General features: G+C 38.2%; 2 protein-coding genes across 2 annotated transcripts in view; both read right to left on the bottom strand.

Annotated features, from left to right (window-relative positions):
* The window catches only part of svilb (supervillin b), a 43,163-nt gene extending 41,501 nt beyond the window's left edge, over nt 1–1,662 (bottom strand). Inside the window, exon 1 of the mRNA XM_060871249.1 lies at nt 1,289–1,662. The gene's annotated coding sequence lies outside the window, so the exon portion shown is untranslated. The remainder of the gene's footprint in view (nt 1–1,288) is intronic.
* A 7,179-nt stretch (nt 1,663–8,841) lies between these two features.
* Nucleotides 8,842–21,822, bottom strand: LOC132843227 (uncharacterized). Its single transcript, XM_060866410.1, has 3 exons — nt 21,464–21,822; nt 15,544–21,011; nt 8,842–11,127 (listed from the first exon to the last, which is right to left on the bottom strand). The coding sequence occupies exons 1-3, from the start codon at nt 21,820–21,822 to the stop codon at nt 11,093–11,095; spliced, it is 5,862 nt and encodes a 1,953-aa protein (XP_060722393.1). The 3' UTR covers nt 8,842–11,092.
* Nucleotides 21,823–22,025: the final 203 nt, after the last annotated feature.

Genomic DNA, 22,025 nt, shown 5'->3' with positions numbered 1-22,025 from the left:
TCAGTAAATTACAGAATGAGCTGAATTATTTAACAAAATCCAACTTGTCTTGAAAAGGCATTATGTCTAGCTCAAGCAAAGCAATATCATACATCAGAGCTGGAGTTTTTCATACTCCATACCCAAGGAGAAAGCAAGAATGATTCTAGTTTTTCCTGTCAAGACCACCCAATAGTACAACAGTCAGTACAAATATCCTGTACAAATGATCATAGAATTTTTACTTTTTCATGAGCTAATTAGTCAAGGGAAGAGACATTTGGTGAAAATTAATACAGGTTGATTCATTTGACATCTTCGAAATTTTAATTCAACTTCAATTAAAATTATAATTTTAGACATATTAATCTCAATATATGCCTTTGAATCCACCATGTATGTAGGTCCTTTGGCCAAATTGGTCAAAAAGTCTGTATTTTAATCAGATACAAGCATTTATTGGTCTGATGACTTGCAATAGCTCTCTAAATTGTAAGGTATGCCAAACATAAACACACTGAGGATGCCAAGCATGGACATGCCAACAAAACTGAAGCTCTCTCCAGCTAGATCCAGTTACACTGCTGCCCATAACAGCTGATTTCAGAGAAGATCAGAGGTTTAAAGGGAACACAAAGTTCTAACCTCTGTATTTGTGAAACAGAAACTAGAGCTGAGTAAACAGGACATTGAGACACCATCATCTCACAAATTCAGTGCTAACCATTTAACATGTCCAGACTATGAAACATCCACCACAGCTTTTGCTCTTCGGGTTTAAAGAGCAAACATCTAGTCTGTATGGACTAACTGTACCAGTGCCACACTAAAAAAAATCTTATTTTTAAATGCTTTAAATTGTTAAAAGAGGTACAGTAGAACTGTGTGAGCTTTTTTATGGGAATGGACATGTTGAACATGTAACAGACACTGCGTGCATAAAATGACAATAGAATAATTTAAATAGGAGTCTGTTGCCCATTGGTCTGGATAAAATTAAGTCTGCTTAGCTGCAATTAATTGGGTATTGATGCTAGTATATGATGAGTGTATATATTTTGATTAAAAGAATGCTTCAATGACTTAGCTCCTCTCACAAATTTGTATCCAATTCTGTTAACAAAGATCATAAAGGCTAAAGGATTTGACATATGTATGGTATGTTATATATGTGACACGTTATGATGTATATATTTCCCATTCCTAGACATCTAACATAGTAAATAAATCCACCCATTGCTTTTAAATGCATACACACATCCATTAGCCACAAGTCCATTAAGCATGCCTAGATTAATAAAATGGATACCTGTGTTTCACCTATGGGCTCTGGTGTAATAATCCGAGATGACCACTTTTCCTGTCTGTCCAGCACACAGTAACTCTGGCAAATTTACATCATTACACAGAGAGTAGAGTGATCGATAATTAGGAATGTTAAGAAGACTGTAACAAAAAAAAGTCTGTACAAGAAAATATTCCAGTTGGATCTTCAGAAATATTACGCAATAAAATTCTTCAGATTGTCACAACGCAGGTGAAAAGTTCCTGTCGAGGTGGGAAAAACTGCAGGCGGAAAGTTGCTGAATTTCTCTCTCAGCTAACAGAACCGGAGATCCAGAATGACAGATCAAACTACACCGAAGAGACAGAGACGCTAACAGGGAAGAGTGAGAGGCAGGAGAGATAACCTAACACAGTAGGCTCCATGTATGGGCCTAAGAGAGGAGCACAGTGAGAAGGGAATCTGCCATAAATAGCCAAAGCAGTAGAGAGGGAGAGATAGAATCAGCTGTCTGCCATGCAGAATCACAAGGAGCATGCTTTCAATTCACTCTCTAAAACGAAGTCCATCACAATTAAAAATACATTTTTGGATCTGCAGGTTTAGATGTATTTTGATAGATTACAAGTGATTCTTAGGGGTGTTGGCCTTGGATTTTACAGCACATGGCTTCCTAGAGGATCTGTCACAGTCATGCTGGCTGGGCTGAGCAGCAGCCATGTTGAACATGACTCTGGGATTTCGTGGCAGCTGTTGATCGCTCGCCAGCATATGACCAGACCAGTGTGGTCTCTGTTACATTCTGTCACGGTCACAGATATGTGCACATTAACCTCCAGGATAAACATTTATAATATCCAAATGTTTTCCCTTAACCAAACACAGGCAAGAAGACGCACGAAAGACACTTATTTAGCATACATCCAAGCAGAGCACACAATAAACACCATGAATAAAATTCACTAGAATAAAATTTTACAGAAATCCTAGTATCACTAAAACTAGCAAGCAGGACACAGACTCCATATTAAAGGTATCTTGCATCCATTATTTTAACCACAGAGACACGTGTTTACATGAGCATATGTACTACCTTTAAAAGTTTCTGGGACCTTTCATCTATTGTGCTGTTTCAGAACATAAGATGATATCAATGCATGTGAAATAACACAGAATTCTGCAGTAAACAAGAAAACTTTTCCTGATGAAGCTTCACCACCTGCTTCACAAGGAAACCACCTATGGAAGCTTTTCTTACATTTCCCAAATGAACTAAGCACATCCTGGGTGTTTCTGCATATAAATAAAAATATATATTCTTTGACTTAATTTCTACATTTACGTTTGGCTTAGAGACACTTTATTCACTAGAATCAAATTGACTTATTTTGTAGTATATAGTTAAACATATACTGTATTTGGTCCACATTCATTTTGTTGCCTATCCAGAGCTTTATGCTTTACTTATTTTAGAGATAAGTATAAAACAAAATACAAAATTTAGAGACACTCGTTTCTTAGGAAGGCCTAATTAAGGACAGTTTAAAAAACAAAAAACAAAAAACAATCCCTATATGTTTGGAGAAACACATTTACCTTAGTGTTTACACGCCACCCTACTGCCCTGTTAAGCCCAGTTTGGGCCAGTAACAATGAATCAGAATTTATAAGGCTTAGCTTATTTGTAATCGTGCACTGAGCATTACAGAGTGGTTTATTTCCCACGTGATTGAACTACACATCATGGCTTTTAAAAACTTCTAACCTGACTTGTGACCAATCTCAACCAATCACAGCACAGCACGAGCCAACCCCCTATTCCCCCCCCCCACACACACACACACGCACGTCGCTGAGTATTTGCGGGCTTATTTGCATAAATATGGACACAGATAAATAGCGGATACTATTTTGTAATTACACCTTGATTTGTCAGACAAAGAGAAATGGAAAATGTAAATTCGATTTTTTTTTTTTTTACAATGAACTCAATACATTTTTTTTTCTTTTATTTCCTTTCAGAAACGGTAGCTCGTGCCTTACTGGGTTAAACAAAACGAAATCACTGCTCCTGCTGTCTGGATCAACTCCAAACGCATGTCAGAAAACCCGTACTGTGTATGTGTGTACTGTGTATATGTACTGTATGTATGTATGTATGTATGTATGTATTTAGTATTTTAAGAAAAAACGTTCAATTTTAGTATTTTTTTGAAGGTATCTGCTACATTTTGTATGTACATGCACATACAAAATGTAGCAGATACCTTCAAAAAATACTAAAATTGAACGTTTTTTCTTAAAATACTAAATACATACATACATACATACATACATACATACATACATACATACATACATACATACAGTACATATACACAGTACATACATACAGTACATACATACATACATACATACATACATACATACATACATACATACATACATACATACATACACACAGTACATACATAACAGTACATACACACAGTACATACATACATACAGTACAGTACATACACACAGTACATACATACATACAGTACATACACAGTACATACATACACACATACATACATACAGTACAATACATACAGTACATACATACAGTACAGTACATACATACATACATACATACAGTACAGTACATACACACAGTACATACATACATACATACATACAGTACATACACACAGTACATACATACAGTACAGTACATACATACATACACACATACATACATACAGTACATACATACATACAGTACAGTACATACACACAGTACATACATACAGTACAGTACATACACACAGTACATACACACAGTACATACATACATACATACAGTACAGTACATACACACAGTACATACATACATACATACATACATACAGTACATACATACAGTACAGTACATACACACAGTACATACATACATACATACATACACACATACATACATACAGTACATACATACATACAGTACAGTACATACATACAGTACAGTACATACATACATACATACATACATACATACATACATACATACATACATACATACAGTACAGTACATACACACAGTACATACATACATACATACATACATACATACATACATACATACAGTACATACATACAGTACAGTACATACACACAGTACATACATACATACAGTACAGTACATACACACAGTACATACATACATACATACATACATACATACATACATACAGTACATTACATACACACAGTACATACATACATACATACAGTACAGTACATACATACATACATACATACATACATACATACATACATACATACATACAGTACATTACATACACACAGTACATACATACATACATACATACATACATACATACATACATACATACAGTACATTACATACACACAGTACATACATACAGTACACATACATACATGCATACGTGTGTCTGAAAAGTGGTCTTTTATGTAATATGTTTCTTTCATTACTGATGTAAACACATTTTTAACATGTTTGACAAGTGATAAAATAACATCTAACAAGTTAATAAATAAATAAATAAATAAATACATTTTAGATTTAATTGAATAATGGAGCTTCTAGTTTACAGCTTGCAGAATTTATTGTCAAACTTCTTAGCGCAATGCAATATGATATATTCCAGGTTTTAACATAGTTTGCAACCAGAGACCTTCTTAACTGTTGGTAAAGATTTTTTTTTTGTACATAATCTAACCCTAACCCTATTATTGTGTACAATTTAGAAGCTGATTAAAACTATGATTATATTCAAGATGACATTATTTCTAGTTTTTCACTTATTCAGGTCAACCCAGTAAACTTCAATTCAACATACATACATACATACAGTACAGTACATACACACAGTACATACATACAGTACAGTACATACACACAGTACATACACACAGTACATACATACATACATACAGTACAGTACATACACACAGTACATACATACATACATACATACAGTACATACATACAGTACAGTACATACATACATACATACATACACACATACATACATACAGTACATACATACATACAGTACAGTACATACATACAGTACAGTACATACATACATACATACATACATACATACAGTACAGTACATACACACAGTACATACATACATACATACATACATACATACATACATACATACATACATACATACATACTACAGTACAGTACATACACACAGTACATACATACATACAGTACAGTACATACACACAGTACATACATACATACATACAGTACATTACATACACACAGTACATACATACATACATACAGTACAGTACATACATACATACATACATACATACATACATACATACATACATACAGTACATTACATACACACAGTACATACATACATACATACATACATACATACATACATACATACATACATACAGTACATTACATACACACAGTACATACATACAGTACACATACATACATGCATACGTGTGTCTGAAAAGTGGTCTTTTATGTAATATGTTTCTTTCATTACTGATGTAAACACATTTTTAACATGTTTGACAAGTGATAAAATAACATCTAACAAGTTAATAAATAAATAAATAAATAAATACATTTTAGATTTAATTGAATAATGGAGCTTCTAGTTTACAGCTTGCAGAATTTATTGTCAAACTTCTTAGCGCAATGCAATATGATATATTCCAGGTTTTAACATAGTTTGCAACCAGAGACCTTCTTAACTGTTGGTAAAGATTTTTTTTTTGTACATAATCTAACCCTAACCCTATTATTGTGTACAATTTAGAAGCTGATTAAAACTATGATTATATTCAAGATGACATTATTTCTAGTTTTTCACTTATTCAGGTCAACCCAGTAAACTTCAATTCAAGTAAGCAGTCATACAAAATATTAATTATAAGAACTCAATAACTAATATAATACATTCATAATAGGTGGTTTTAATTTCCACCACTGAACCAAAATAATAATAGTAATAATAAATAGTACAGAGCCTACAGGCTATGTTTTATTGACCACTGTGGAGCTCCACTATAAGTACTCTTCGTAGAAAATCACATCATCTGATGAAATTTGCACATTTAGCTTTTAACTCTTCATGTTATGTTATGTAGCGATTGTGTTGTTATTTCTCACAATTAATTTGTTTGTATACGTGATCACTTTATTCACATGAGGTCACGTGTTTACTTGAATTCACGTGTGGGCATAATTCAATGACAGGCACAAGTTTTTTGTGTATTGTTCACATGAGTGTATGTAAAATGTATGATCAGGTGAAATGTGTGTTAAGTTCTTTAAACATTATTTGGGCTTTTATTTCATCATCAATGATGAATAATGTAATTTTCTTTCAGTAAATATAAACTGATAGATCTTAGTATAAGACCATTTCTCCAGTCACACAACACCTTAGTCTCACCTTCCAGACAATCTCATTTCCAGAAGCGTTTGGGTCTTGAACATATCTGTGTTACTGTGTGTGAAACAGAAAAGGAGATCTGCCACTGATTTTGACACTTTTCCCTTGCCAGACTGAAATACTTATTTAGCCAGCAGGACCCAACTGTTGGCAAAACTCTTTTTTAATCGCTCATAGCTTTGGCACAGGATTTTATGAATTAATCAGAGCTGTGATGCACTTTGTGAATGAAGGCTAACATCATCTCAGCATGCTCTATGATATCTGGAGTACATCCACCCATCCAACCTGCTAAAACACTCTATGCCAAGTTCTCCCACTCATGCAATAATACACACAGAGACTAGTTCCAAACAGGGCTGTTTAAAAATAATGCTAGGATTTAGCACAAAAGGAAATGATGAATGGAATGGGGCAAAGATACACCATGTCTGTGCCCAAAAGAAAAATGTAGATGTGACATTATTGTTACACATTCCAAGAGTATTCAGATGTTTATATATTTAAGAAACATATCATAGCAGTGTCTACTATAAATTTCAGCATCTTTATTGTGTGTGTGTGTGTGTGTGTATAGATATACAGATAGATAGATAGATAGATAGATAGATAGATAGATAGATAGATAGATAGAGAGAGAGAGAGAGAGAGAGAGAGAGAGAGAGAGAGAATTAGATAAGTGAGCATGTGCTTTCATAAAATTGGGGAAAATATCATTTATCACAAGGCCTAAATATAAAAAAGATATTAGGTATACAATGTGTTGTATGGACCACTAAATAAATGGACCGCTAATAAAAAAAAACTTTGAAAAAAAATATTGAATTAAAATTCATTATACAGTGTTTATAAAGATGCAAAATAATTTAATTAATGTAATAAATTTCCCTTTAAATGACTCATCACATTTACTGCAAATATCAGCATATCACAGTTTCAGCATTTGTAATTCAAACATTTAACAACAGAGTTAAATTGTAGAAAATGTTTATTAAATTTCACTTTTTTAGCTTATTTAACATATGTACATTTCAATGCCTAACCGTTTACAAACATGGAACCAATAGTCTGTTGTGTTTTGTGACATGAATAATGATCCAGAGACCTCAAATATTATGGAAAAAAATTTGCATCAAAATGTTAAATCATGTCACTCTTTGCACCCCATAGCATGTAGCAAAATGTAAAGAGCAGTTTATGCTTTAAAGGTATACACTGCATTACGTTTGAGTTTCATCAAGTCACAACTTCCAAAAAAGAATGATGAATTTCATCTACTTTTCCCACAATGCGCATTCTCCAAGTGCTACAATGGCAATAATGCTACATCGTTCATGAAAATGCCATGAAATAATAACAGTTATGGGCCTGTGGAATGAGGGGTAGAACAGTTCCAGTCGATGTGCTACACATTTTCCTTTCAGCTTGACTTTAGCTTATAATACTTGCAAAGAAATAAAAAATATTTGGCTATATGACTGAAAGGTTCCTTTCGTTCTAGAAAAAAATTAGACATGACATGACGTGACACTGAATCAAAGACATACAAATGCTCAAATAAAATAAGGCCACATTTAGCTTAGAAACATAGGTACATAACATTTTCATTTACACTGTAGGCTACTGTATGAACTTTGGGCCAAGTTTTTTTATGTTAAAACTAGCTTTGGACAAGAAGAATATTTGAATTGGTAGAGAGGGTATTGAGGGTATTCATAACTATATTCAGTATGCACCTGGAAAGCTGGTCCTCTGTAAGTATCTAGGCTGTTGACTGGATTTTGCTAAACAACCACTTGAGTAAATGTTAACATAATACTGACTCTACAGAGTTCCAGGTATGGACAGAAGTTCTTACACATTTAACTACAGCAGTGTGATACATATTCCAAGCACAAGCTGAAATCCACATCGTTATCAATGTATACAATGACAACTCTTCTCATTCACAAATTTCTGAGCAAGAACAAGGCATACTGCAGGTGTTTTAACAGAGATATTTTTAGCTCAGCTAAATTTACCCTATTTTCTGTTGGTTTTTTTTTTTTAAAGCACTAGAAAATTATATATTTTCTTCCTGCACTATACAGCAATATGATACTGCCAACTGGATCGAAGAGCAAAGAAATAAACTATCATGGTAAATACAAAATATTTCAGAAAATATTTAAAATATACCTTTTTATTTTTTACATTATCCGGCCTGGTTAACAATTTTAATGATAACAAAAATAAATATTCAGTGAAATGCAATTCTTCTTTTCAAATACATGGATGGCACATGTAGAGAATGATGGGGGAGCAAGCGAAATTTCATGCACGCACACATGCACACACGCAGTCTGAAATGTTTCTTGTTGTACAACAGTTAGACAAATGACATTTTTATACATCCTGGCTTGCACATATTCTACAGCCACTGAGCTTTATGTTGGACAATACTGCTCTAGCTATCAAACACATATATCCTGTCATACCGTACACTATCTTTCCACCTTAAAACCCTGCTTTTCTTTTTTACCACTATTATCAAAATGGTATATGTCATTATGCTATATTATGTTTTTTATTGTATCTTCTCAAATCATGGCCTAACAACTCGTTCCCTACTAAATTCCTAAAATCTGTACACGTTTATATGCTTAATCACAAATAATTGTTAGCATTTATTGCTTCCTGCTGCACTTGGTGACATAGAGACACCGCAAAAAAAATTAGAGAATTAATTGTGTTCATATCTGGACCCTGTTTTTAAAAATTTACAGTGCGTGAAAAAAAACGTATCCCAAACCTGGGTTATTCAATGGAATTTTCAATATTACAAATATTTATAGTGATTTAGATATTGGACATATCGTATTTGTGTCTCTTGTGTAGGTGTATCATTAATAATGTCTTTGAAAAAGGCTATTCAAGAGCTTTTATTCTCTTAGTTTTAAGCAAAATAAAAAAAAAATTCTAACCTTCCATTCACAAGGTGCAATGTTGGTTCATCAAATACTAAAATGTTCATTCTATCCACACTTCTATTTCGTATAAAATACATCTATGGTTTCAGTCAATACAACATGAACTGTAGCGCTCTGTATTTCGGGACATTATGTTACAAAGTGTTGAAAAGTTTTTAAATGGGGATTATGGATCAAAATCAAATGCTTCGGATGTTTTTGAACAGTCTCTGCTTGACTGCTAAAGTAAAACAGTTCTTGAGCCACTAATCTTCAACTTGCTACAGCTGCCCATCTTAGATGGAGCTCTTAGTTTTTGAATAGCTCAGGTGACACTTTAACAACAAATGCAAACAAATGTATCCTCCACAATACTTGGTTAAAACATAAAATTGAACATAAAATGTAGAAATACAGACAACATCATGTCTGGACAAATGAATTACACTGGACTACAAGTAGACCACAGGTTCTGACAATTGACACAAGTTCCACAAGGTCATCAGAAGAGAAGCACTGGGTGGAGAGGAGGAGAAGGAACAGACTCTGCTACGATTTAACCCCATCTTAATTTGAAACAGGGTTTAACGGTGGGCAAGGAGGAAGGGTATGTTGTGGGGCACATAATAAAAATAAGGAAATTCTGATTTTAATCAAAGTATTTAAACACAAGATTTTGTTAGGGATCAGGGTTAGGTAAAGGTATAGATTTGTAGAGTTGCTTAAAGGGATACTTCAACCAAATAATGTTAATGCAGCTAATAATGAATGAAAGCTAATTCAGCAACCAGTATTTAGTTAGCCTATCTATTTAAAATGTTTGACCCATATTAAAATGGGATTATTTAGCTATTGGTTGTTAATATATATTATAAAATCCCCTAGGTATTGTAATATACTTCCAATACCTTACATTTTCTATAGGGAAAATTTGGAAAATTGGGCCATAGCAGTGCACAGACTCCCATGAGTAAATTGATTAAGGTTGGATGGGGAACAGGAGCGGTTGGTTGGGTCTTGCCTCCTTCTGGCAGTGGAGCAGCAACATTAAGAAACCCAGCAGGTAGGGTGGAGTTGATACACAATGCTCTTGTCGGAGAAGGCCATTTTTGATTTGTGTATGTGTGTGCATTTATTTTTGAATGCATGTCAGAATTCATGATGATGAACTGAGGTGCATGTGAGATCGTTTATATGTTCTATGTCTGCATATGCATTATGTAATTACGTAGTGCATAAATGCATGTCAGTGTGTGTATTTGTGTATATGTATATGTGTCTGAGTATACTTGTGCGAGTGCCATATGAAAATGAAGGCATTTAGCAGACAGCCAGGTCACAGTGTTGGAAGCTGGCTCTAAGTGGCAATGGATGTCCCTTCACCCCCTGATTTATGACTTCCCGGGGTTCAACTATGACTTCTCCACCTGGCTGGCCTCGTCCGACTCTGAAACACAAGTGGAGGGATTTAAGTACTATTTAAAGGGGAAGACGTTGCCATCCTAAAGTCACAGTGACTGGCAAAATCAGTAAGTGAACATTTTCTGTATAAGCCAAGACAGGGAAATATACATACACTTTAAACCACACAAACACACAATATAATGATTACCCAATTACAGTATACCATTGTGTTACATTACTGAATATCCAAACAAAACAAATCAGTTTGAAAACAAAGCAGTAAAGTTCACTACTTCAAAGGAAGTAGTGAACTTTACTGAAAAGCAACCTGAAAGCACTCTTTAAATTCATTAAATGTGATTGTATTAATTCACAATTGAAGGAGTGCTACTCCATCTAGTGGTTATTATGCATTATCTTAGAAGGAGCATTTAAGTTGTTTCAAAAGTCTTTATGTCTGAAACTGAAACTTCATAGATCCATATACAGTCGCTTATCTATTCTTATCTATTATCGCTAATCTGCTATTAACCTGACTTTTAATTAATCAATTGGTGTTAGAAATAGCTCATATGAAAAGCTAAAACCCTCCCAAATGATGTTTAATGCACTGAAATAAATTAGTTTCACTGAAAAAAGATTAATCATTTAATCAAGACATAAAGGTCAAATTTTGGCAAGACAAAAGTTTTGTCGCCTACACAGAAATTGAACAAATTTACTGCAAATACAAAAATATGTCAGCAAATTAAGTAGTGGTGCTGTGAGATCCAAATTTAATATCTTGTATGACTTCCATGAGCTTGAAGGACTGCATCCATGCGGTTTGGCAAGGCTTCATACAATTTATTGATGAAGTCATCAGGAATAGCAAAGAAAGGAGTCTTGCATGAATCCCAGAGTTCATCATTAAACTTTTTGTTTCGTCTTCCATGCTCGCTCTTTCATCCTACCCCACATATGCTCAATAATGTTCATGTCTGGTGACTGGGCTGGCCAATCCTGGAGCATCTTGATCTTCTTCACCTTGAGGAACTTTGATGTGGAGATGGAAGTATGCGATGGAGCACCATCCTGCTGCAGAATTTGGCCTCTTTTATGGTTGGGAATATAAAAGGTAGCTAAGATTTCTTGGTATTTTAGACAATTGATGTTACCTTCCACCCTGCAGATCTCTCGCACACCCCCATAGTGGATGTAACCCCAGACCATGATTTTTCCACCACCAAACTTCACTGTTTTCTGGGTGAATCTCGGATCCATGCGGGCTCCAGTAGGTCTCCTGCGATATTTGCGGCGACTGTGGTGTAATTCAACAGAAGATTCATCTGAAAAATCCACCTTCTGCCACTTTTCCACCGTCCATCCATTTAGCAGGCTGTGGGCCTTGGCAAATGCCACACGGTTTTTCAATTGTCTTTTGTTTAGTGCTGGCTTCTGGGCACTGATTTGACCATGGAGGCCATTTCGAGACAGAATCCGACAAACTGTTCTGGTTGACACAGGGACTTCAGGTGACCAGGTCTCGTGGAGCTCTGCTACAGTGGAAAATGGGCTGGCCTTGGATTTTTGAGCCAACAAACGGTCCTCTCGAGCAGTTGTCTCTTCAAATCTTTTTTTATCCTCTGTACTTGACGCTGAGACACATTGAAGGTCTCTGCCACATCAGCAGTGGATCTGGTCTTCAGCCTCTTGATAATCAAAACTTTAGTCTCAGGGTGAATCTTAGGCATGTTTGCAGAGGTCTAGTTGCAGTTGATGTGAAGGTCTAGTGTACTGGGGTTCTTTGTATACACACCTGAGACCTAATTGATCCATTATTAGTCACTGGTGAAGCTCATATGACAAGGCGACAACACTTATGTCTTTGCAAAAATTGACTCAATGGGCTTTACCAAGCTGTGAATATTAGAATACTTTTTGACAGTTTTGTTTTGCACTGAAACATTATTACAAAAGCTGTTGGGATTAAAATGAGCCATTTCTTGTAAAAAATCTTGACTAGAAATATATTTCAGCGGCACTTCAGGTCACTTTGTACACAAGCAACAAGACTTTTGTCAGGGACTGTACTATTATATCATACCATATATTATCACATATGATATTTTTTCATATAATATATGATTATAATCATATATTTTTTAATAACTTTTTTTCAACAGAGTCTCTGTATGCACATCAATACACTGAATGGCAAATGAAGGAGAGTTATTACCAGTTATTACATTTTGCATTTGTTGTATTTCTTCTCAGTACAAGGAACAGTTGTAAAACACATTTCACTTATGTCATTCTGTGTATGTGTATGTGACAAATAAAATTTAATTTGATTTACCAGATGTCTGAAGAAAGACATGATTTCAACATTTCATCACCTGGCATATACTGCCTATTAAAATGACATGCATATTGTTCACACCCAGTACTTATAAATAACTTAAAGGTATAGTCAGTGATTTTGATGAAATGTACAAATAGATGATAAAGTGTTGTGCATACTGACATGCCATTCTGCCTACCATGGGTGTAAAGAGGTTTTTTATTTGTCTGCTTGTTTGCTTTGCACCATTTGAAATAATCAAACCATTCCATTTGGCACCACCAACCACAACAAAGTAAGAAACATGGAGTTTATGTTTCTCACATACTGTTGTTTGATATGAACATTATCTAAGCTCTTAGATAGCTCTGGGCCATCTTTGGGCTTACTGAGTATCTGAAGCATCAGCATTTTTTGGGTTTGATAATTGAGTCAAAAGGGCCAGAAAAAAAGAATTTCTTGCTTAAACTTTTTAGCTTATTTCTTTTTCTAAGAAAGAACGGCTATTCAATGTGACAAACTGAAGATTTTATACAACATTGTGCAATATTCTCTTCAATACACAAAACAAACTGGCTCTAAGATAGAAAGAGAAGTGGGAGGCCCCAGTGCAAGAGAACAGCAGAGTCTCTAGAAGAGAACATCTCCTCAACTAACAACTTTATTGAATGGTACCCACAAAACACCAGCTTCAATGTCATCAGACAAGAGGTAACTCCAGGATGCTGGCCTAAGACTGCCCAAAAAAAAAACTGACTAAAATGGGCCAAAGAAGACAGTGGATTCGAAAAAGTGTTATTGTGTTATGGACAGGTGAATCTAAGTTTGGGATGTTTGGAACACAAAAGAACATTCGTGAAATTTACTACTTGAGAGAAGATGCAGTCAGTATTCTATATGTAACTAAAAGTCTTACACAATCATCAGATATCCTATTTACTGTTATACGAGCAGTCTGACTGCATGGCTTATAAAAAGTTCCCATCAAGCCAATCCAATGTGTGGGAGGTGATTCACGAATCATAGGGTAAAAGTTCCTAAGATTACTTCAACAAATTGACATCTAGAATGCCAAAGGTCTTTGACAATAGTAAAAATCATTATTAGATCCTTTAGGTCCGATAAGGTGTGAGGTTGGGCCTCCATGTATCAGAATTTTTTGTCTAGCACCTCCAAGAAATGCCTGATCAGACTGAGAACTGAGAAATTTGGAAGCAACATCAAGAACTCTATTTCATGTTCCAGATTGCATTATTCTGCTGAAAGAGCCCACTGTCATTAATTGTAATGTTACAATAAAGGGCTTGGCCTGCAATGACAATGTTTCAGTATGTGATGCATGTAAAGAAATATCCATATGAGTGCTAGAACCAAGGCTTCCCAGCAGAACATTGCCCAGAACATCACACTGCCTGTGTCAGATTTCCTTCTTCCCTTGGTGCATCCAGGTGCCATATTCTCCCCAGGTCAATGACACACATGCACACAGCCTTCTACATTATGTAAAAAAGAAACTGAATTCATCAGAGAAAGCCACCTTCTTCCATTGCTCCATGGTCCGGTTCTGATGCTCGCTTAACCATTATGAATGCTGTTGGTGGTAGACATGGTAGGAGCTTTTTGGTAGTGGTATGGGCACTCTGACTGTTCTGAAGCTCTGAAGCCCTGTACACAGGAAGCTGCAATGTACTGTGTCCTGATTTTTTCTATTATTACCAGCATTTACCTTTTCAGCAATCTGTGCTATAGTATCACTTGGTCTGAGGGATCAGAACGGATGGGATAGCCTTCACCCCAGGACACTGGTGTCCTTCCTTGAGCCGCTTTTTGTTGGTCCTTACCACTTCATACTGGAACCCCCCACAAGACCTGCTGTTCTGAAGAGGCTCTCAACCAGTCATAAACAATCACAATTTGGCTCTTTTTTGTCAGAATTACTCAAATCAACATTGAGAACTGACTCTTCACTGCCTAATATATCCCAACCTGCGACAGGTGCCACTTTAATTAGATACAGTATTCATCTGATTTGTGGAAATCTGGTTAATTCATTCCTGTTTTACCCATTTAATTAGCGTACCATTTCAAAACAAAGACTGATAAACAATTTTAAATAATGAAATAATAGCAAAGTACCTGCTGAAATTGGATGATCATCTTGTGTCTCACAAGGCTCGTTGCTGTCTGAGCAAGGCTCTCGGATTTCACTGTCCTCCTTCTCTGCTGCATTTGGAAGTTCCTGGGATGAAGGAAGGGACTGTCTATCATCCCTCACTAGCTCTTCAGCACTAGATACAAAGGCTACCCCATATAGTCCATCCCATGAGTCTGTGCTACGAAGGCTAAGGCGTCTCATGCGGGAAACAGTGTCCACCTCCCTCATACGGGCAAGTCTCTCTTCAGAACCATGACCAGGTGGGGCTATAAAACGATCATGCAGGGCCTCAATTCGTTGAGAAACTACTCTGCCCCGTTTTCCCGAACCTTGCAGCTCCTTGACCCTTGGACTCCCTTCAGCACCTTGTATCTGTTCATCTGCCAATTTATGTTTGTCCACCACTAAGTCTTTATTTGACATATTACTGCTTTGGTCTTCACTTTGTTCCAGCCCCTGCTTAGGATTCCATTTTTTTACATCTAAAACCCTTCCGTTATCCCTTATGTTGTGAGTATCAGAATCTAAATCCCAAACTGAATCATCTGAACCATGTCTATCTATCCCACATCCTCGCCAGCCACCTAGACCACGCTTTTCACCACTGGATTGTTGTCTATCACTTTCTAAGCCCCACCTATCCTCACCTAAGTCCTCCCTCTCCGCATCAAGGGACCGCCTTTCTCTTGCCCAACCCCCTCCAAGAATCCTGGCCCCTTCCCAGCCACTTCTCTCCCAGTCAAGCTCTAAAGATAATCTACGATTTGGATAAGCTAAAACAGACAGGGGAAGGTGATCTGGGGGAAACTCTGGCAGAAGCCCTGGGTCTACGCCTGAATGAGTCCACATTATAGCCTTGTTTGGCCTTAAAATCACACTTGGTTCCTTGTTGGGTTCATGCATTTGCCTTTCCTCTTTTGCTTGTTCCTCTGTATTTTTACACATGTCTTCCAGTTGGAAATTTTCTGGCTCCACCTTTGTCTCCTCTTCTTCTGTCCTACTGTAATCACCATCAGTTCTTATTTCTAGTATTAACTGACTTTCAGCCACTTGTGCTAGTTCAGTCTCTTGTTTCTCTACTTGGGTATCAATTTGTTCACATGTTTCAACATTGTCCCCTTCCATTACTTTGCTTGTTTCATCTTCTAAATTACTGGCATAGATGCCTTCATTCCTCTTAATGTCATTTATTTCATCTACAGCCTCATCTGACCCAAGCTTGCACCCTTCCCCAGTGATAAGTGTGGCAATATGTTTCTCAGCCAGTGACAGCTGCACTTGCCAGTCAGGTGGTACTTCTGGGTTCACCTCTAAAGCTGCTTTTTCTCCTATTGGCTTGACACATAATACATTTCTGTTACCAAGGAGTTTGTTACTCTGATTTGTTACCCTTCTAAAGCCAGAGGTTCTTTCTTCACTTAATAAAGTGAGCGGCTCCTGTCTCAAATTATTTTCATTATCTAATGCTAACGAGCAGCATGGCTGCTCTAAATCAACTGTAGATCCACTAGGCATGGCCGCATGCTGTTGATTATCAATGCTCATGGCACTACCTGGTTTGGATTTTACACAAGCCCCTCGGCTGATTGCCCCAGAATCACGGGCCATCTGGAGTGTCTGACAGATGTGCTCATAGTCTGGGGGGCTGGTTAGGGTTGAAGCATCCTGCATGGGCTGCCTGTCTCCCCATGGGATCTCAGCTGACATGGATGAAGTGGAGGAGGTATGTGCAGTCAAACTCTCATCTTTGATTAAGGTGTCCTTTGTAGTTGAGACATCCAGCTTCACTGATCTGCAGGCTTTTCGCTGTGTTATCTGAGCCATTACTGTTTTGTAATCTCTGAAACCTGTTTCTGGAGGAGGAGCTGCTGGACAAATCTCCTCCCTTAGCTGTTTGCTAAAGCTGACACTTTTCCCTGTTGATGGTCGGGAAAAGGCACTCTTAACTTCCCTGTATTCTGGGTCACTTCCTGGTACTAGGCTGGACCTAAGTGTGGTTGCAGGCATTCCCAATGGCTCAGAGGACAGTCTTGCTTTTATACGGTCAGGGATTTGCATGGAGGAACGGTTGGGAAGGTTATTACTGGCAGTAGTAAGCTCCAGGATATCTTTGTAGGCCTCATTAAGATCTTCAATGCACTGGTCCACACTAGGACGCTTACCTGCTTGCTCTTGCAATTCCTTATTAATGGACTCTAGCTCCTCAATGGCATCCCAAGACCTTCTTCTCACTGGTTTCAACAAGTATTGACTAAAATCCTCTGCGTTTGGGCCAGCAATTAAGTTAGCATCTTCAGCTTGATCCAAAGGGGGTGATTTGTGTGGAGGCTGTGTTGGAGGCGGTGGCGGTGGTTGGGAGGGTGGTTGGGTTGGAGGTGGTGGTGGTGGATGTGGAGGAGGATGTAAAGGAGCTCTGTGTGAACCTGTGCTCTTGAAGGTGCCTGTTCTTGAAAAGGCACTGTTGCTGGATGGTTTCAGACTTTTCTGACCCTTCATAGGATACCCATAGGGAGTACTTGGGTCTGAAGCCCCAGGGGCTCCTGCAGCCCCTGAAGTTCCTGTAGGCCCTGGATTTCCTGTAGCCCCTGTAGTTCCTAAAGGCCCTGGATTAGCTGTAGCCCCTGTGCCTCCTGTAGGCCCAGATGTACTTGGAACTACAGACCCACTTTCAGCAGTGGCTTCTGCTTCTGGGACAGCAGGCAGTGTTTGTGCTTCCATTTTATCAGGGCCTGGATGTTGAGCACTCTTTGCAAGTTCAGGACTAGTTTGGGTTTCCTGATCACGGTACTGGTCCCCTGGCCAAGCCCCAGAATATCGTCTCAGCTCATCATGAGGGTTTGGCTTAATTATTTTAGTGCGAGAGTTTCTCCTGCGATGAGCTCTTCTAGTGATTATGCTACTGGAAGCACTGCCAAGTGTAAGTGCCTGTAGTTCCAAATCAGTGGAGGTGGTGGATGTGCTTTTGAGGCTTTGGTTTGGCAGAGAACCAAGGGTGTTGCTGTTTTCACTTGAGGAGCTTGGTGGTGGAGGTGGAGGAATACGAGGGGATTCGGGGTCTTTTTCTTCATTGTTGTTTTGATCTCTTGACTTTCCACTTGATTGTGAAAGAGGGACAGACACCAGGCAGAAAATAGTCTCACTTAATTTCTTTTTCACACTCTTTTTCTCAGGTTCATGTGCCATTTCTGTCTTTGCTGTGGAAACACTTTCTGAGGAACCCTTTTCAATAGATTTGTCTGCCTTTGTCTGTTTGTCTGTGATTTTCTCTGCTTTTAACTGTTCAACGCTTATGTCTGCTTTTGTCTGTTTCTCAGACTTAACGAGCTTGTCTGTTAATTTATCTGATTTAATTTGCTTTTCTGACATTTTGTCTCCCTTAAACTTTTCTGTAATTTTGTCAGCTTTGACTTGCTTGTCCGGAACTCGCTCTGATTTTATGGGCTTTTCTAGAATTCTCTCAGTTTTAATTGTCTTTTCTGGAATCCTCTCTGCCAGTTTATCAAGTTTAGTTTGTTTTTCACAGTATCTATCTGTTTTACCCTGGTCTGGATTTTTATCTTGTTTTGTTTGGTCTGGCATTCTATCTGTTTTAATCTGTTTGTCAGTAAATCGGTCTGGCTTAACTTCTGCAACTTTTACTTGATCTGCACCTCGGTCTGGCTTGACTTGGTCTGTGATTTTCTCTACTTTGATCTGCTCTGCGGGTCTGTCAACTTTAACCTGTTCTGTTCTCTCTACCTTGGCTTGACCTTGGTCTGTAATTCTATCTACCTTAATCTGCTGCTCTGCACTCCGGTCAACTTTTAGAACTGTTTGTGAGGGTCTTGTCTGAAATGTTGTGGAGTATTTTGAAAAGCTCTGGTCTAGTGCTACACTTTCACTGCCTTTGTTCAACCCTCTATTCCATCTGGTAGCAGTCTCCTGTTCACTAGGAGCTGATTTATGAGTGTCCGTGCTCGGCCCCTGTGGAGGGAGGAAGGCACTATCATGTGTGGATTGTCCTAAAGCTGCAGTACAGGGAAGCTCTTTGTTGACATGTCGGATCTTGTCTGCATCCGTGAGTGAGTTTCCACTGGGCCCCCCTGAGATATGCCTAACACGTTGATCTTCAAATGGAACATAATGAACAGGTCGATTTGGTATGACTGGGCCTGGATGCACTGGCCGCCTGGGAACAACTGCCATACTCCTGTCTTCCTGACGTTCTGACCATGACATTCCTGCTGTTCTTGAAAACCACTCACCCATCTCAGCACTTACTGGTTCTCGTTTCCATCGGACAAGGGCTGAGTCAGCACGGTAAATCTGTCCACTCCTGGGAGGCAGAAATCTCCTGTAAGAAGGGGGTGGGATGTAACCAGGGGGCTCCATACCAGTCAATTCCTGATAAAACAGATCTGCTCTATATGCTTCTGGTCTCAAAAATTCTGCACTCTGTGAGTAACACATAGACCTGTCTCGAAGTAGTTCTGAGCTATAACAAAGTGATCTGTCCCTTAAAAGGTCAGCACTGTGAGAGTGGCTTAAAAAGCGGTCTCTTAACAGGTCTGCACTTTGTGAATGACTAACAAATCGTAGTGGTTCGGCACTTTGGGAATGGCTCACCATTCGATCTCTTAGTGGTTCTGCGCTCTGTGAAAAGCACAAGGACCGATCCCGTAATGGCTCTGCACTCTGAGAATAGCATCCAGATCTGTCTCTTAATGGTTCAAAGCTCTGTGAATAGCAAATTGACCGGTCTCTGGGTTTAGAAACTGGTTCAGAGGAAAGAGTTTCCCAACTACCCCTATTCTGCTGGTGAGTCTCATAAGATGGGGGCTTTATGGGACGACTGAAACGAGGCTTTGGCACAAGTGCAGTGGGACCTTGGCTCTGACCACTCCACCGTTCTCCTAATGGCCATTCATTATGGTAACGACTGTATGGCACAGAGTTGTTTCTTTGTGTAGGGGCCTGGCTTGAGGCACCCGTTTGGGGATGTTCTCCATACTGTGGATCTTCAGGAGAGAGAACTCTGGGCAGTGACTGAGACTTCATCCTGACTGTGGCAGACACACTGCCCTCTATGGGCCGCAAACGATTCTGCTGTTCCTGAGACCAGCGTTCAGCTTCTCCATCAGATAACTGCCGACCCAGACCTACTGCAGGACGCCACTCCTCTGTTCCCAGGCTTTGGCACTTCCTTTCTCCAGTAACTCGTAGTGTCTCTGGACCTGAGTCTATGGGCTCTCGCATCCACTGCACTTCTTCCCATCTCGTCAAAGGCCTTTCTGTCCTTAGCTCCTCAGGAGCCAGCACTGGCCCTCTCCAAGGTCCTCCAGACACACGCAACTCCCTAGGGTCAGCAAAGTCCAATAGGGCACTAAAGTCTTGCCCTCTCCTTCTCCAATAGGCGATATCTCGTTCGTCTGTGTGTTCAGAGAATGTCAAGCTTGGGGCATCATAAAACCTGAAAACAAAAATAATGCAAATTATGAAAGAACTTTTGAGCAGACAATACCTATTCTACATGCTAGCATGTATGATAAAAACATTGTGCTAAAAGAAAATGTAAACATCATTAAAATTGTGAGATCCAAGAGTGAATTATGCAGGCTCTTCATACCCAAGGTATATATATATATATATATATATATATATATATATATATATATATATATATATATATATATATATATATATATATATATATATATATATATATATATATATATATATATACGTGTGTGTGTGTGTGTGCATGTGTATATATATATATATATATATATATATATATATATATATATATATATATATATATATATATATATATATATATATCTTTATTAATATAAATATAAATATATTTGACAGTAAATAACCTCAAGAATATAATAGTTTCACTCTACATGACCCACTCACCCACTATCAGTAGCAAGTGAATCTCCTAGAGGCTGCAGATCACCAAGAAAACCAACAGGAACTTCCAGCCTCCTCTGGATTCTGTCAGGTCCTTCACTGATATTGTTGTTGTTTTCAGGATATGCTTTTACAGACTGCGTTGGTCTGTAGGCCCCTGTCCCTGTTTCTGTCCGGTTGTCTGCTCCACCTTCTGCTGTCCCAAACCCGTTTAAGGCCCCGCCACCACCAGAGGGACGGTTCTCCACATTGTCACGCCGACAGTCGGTGTTCCGATTCTCATAAGGTGCAGAGGATGAGGCAGGGCCACTCCGGGGCAGTTTGTATCCATGTGAGATCAGCAAGTCTTCCACACTGTACATGATGTCTGCTTGTGTCCGTGTGTATGGAGGTGAACCTGATACCAGGTGTGTGCCTGTATGTTTGGGTGTGTGTGTGTGTGTTTGTGTGTGTGTGTGTGTGTGTGTGTGTGTGTGTGTGTGTGTGTGTGTTTGGCCTAGGAGCAGTGCTGGAGAAAGCAGGAGCACAGCTGCTCAGCAGAGGCCATCACTGAAAAGAAGGGGGA

This window comes from Tachysurus vachellii, chromosome 1, assembly GCF_030014155.1.
Source record: "Tachysurus vachellii isolate PV-2020 chromosome 1, HZAU_Pvac_v1, whole genome shotgun sequence".
In the NCBI taxonomy this organism is placed as follows: Eukaryota; Metazoa; Chordata; class Actinopteri; order Siluriformes; family Bagridae; genus Tachysurus; species Tachysurus vachellii.
This window is presented reverse-complemented; position numbering and strand designations above follow the sequence as displayed.

What these genes read in the sequence shown, in the direction of transcription:
- LOC132843227 (XM_060866410.1), bottom strand. Translation starts at nt 21,822, where the DNA reads ATGTACAGTGTGGAAGACTTGCTGATCTCACATGGATACAAACTGCCC. An exon ending in TCACTTGCTACTGATAGTGG is followed by an intron (nt 21,012 to 21,463) that starts GTGAGTGGGTCA and finishes TTTTGTTTTCAG; the next exon opens with GTTTTATGATGCCCCAAGCT. An exon ending in TGATCATCCAATTTCAGCAG is followed by an intron (nt 11,128 to 15,543) that starts GTACTTTGCTAT and finishes CTTGTGTTTCAG; the next exon opens with AGTCGGACGAGGCCAGCCAG.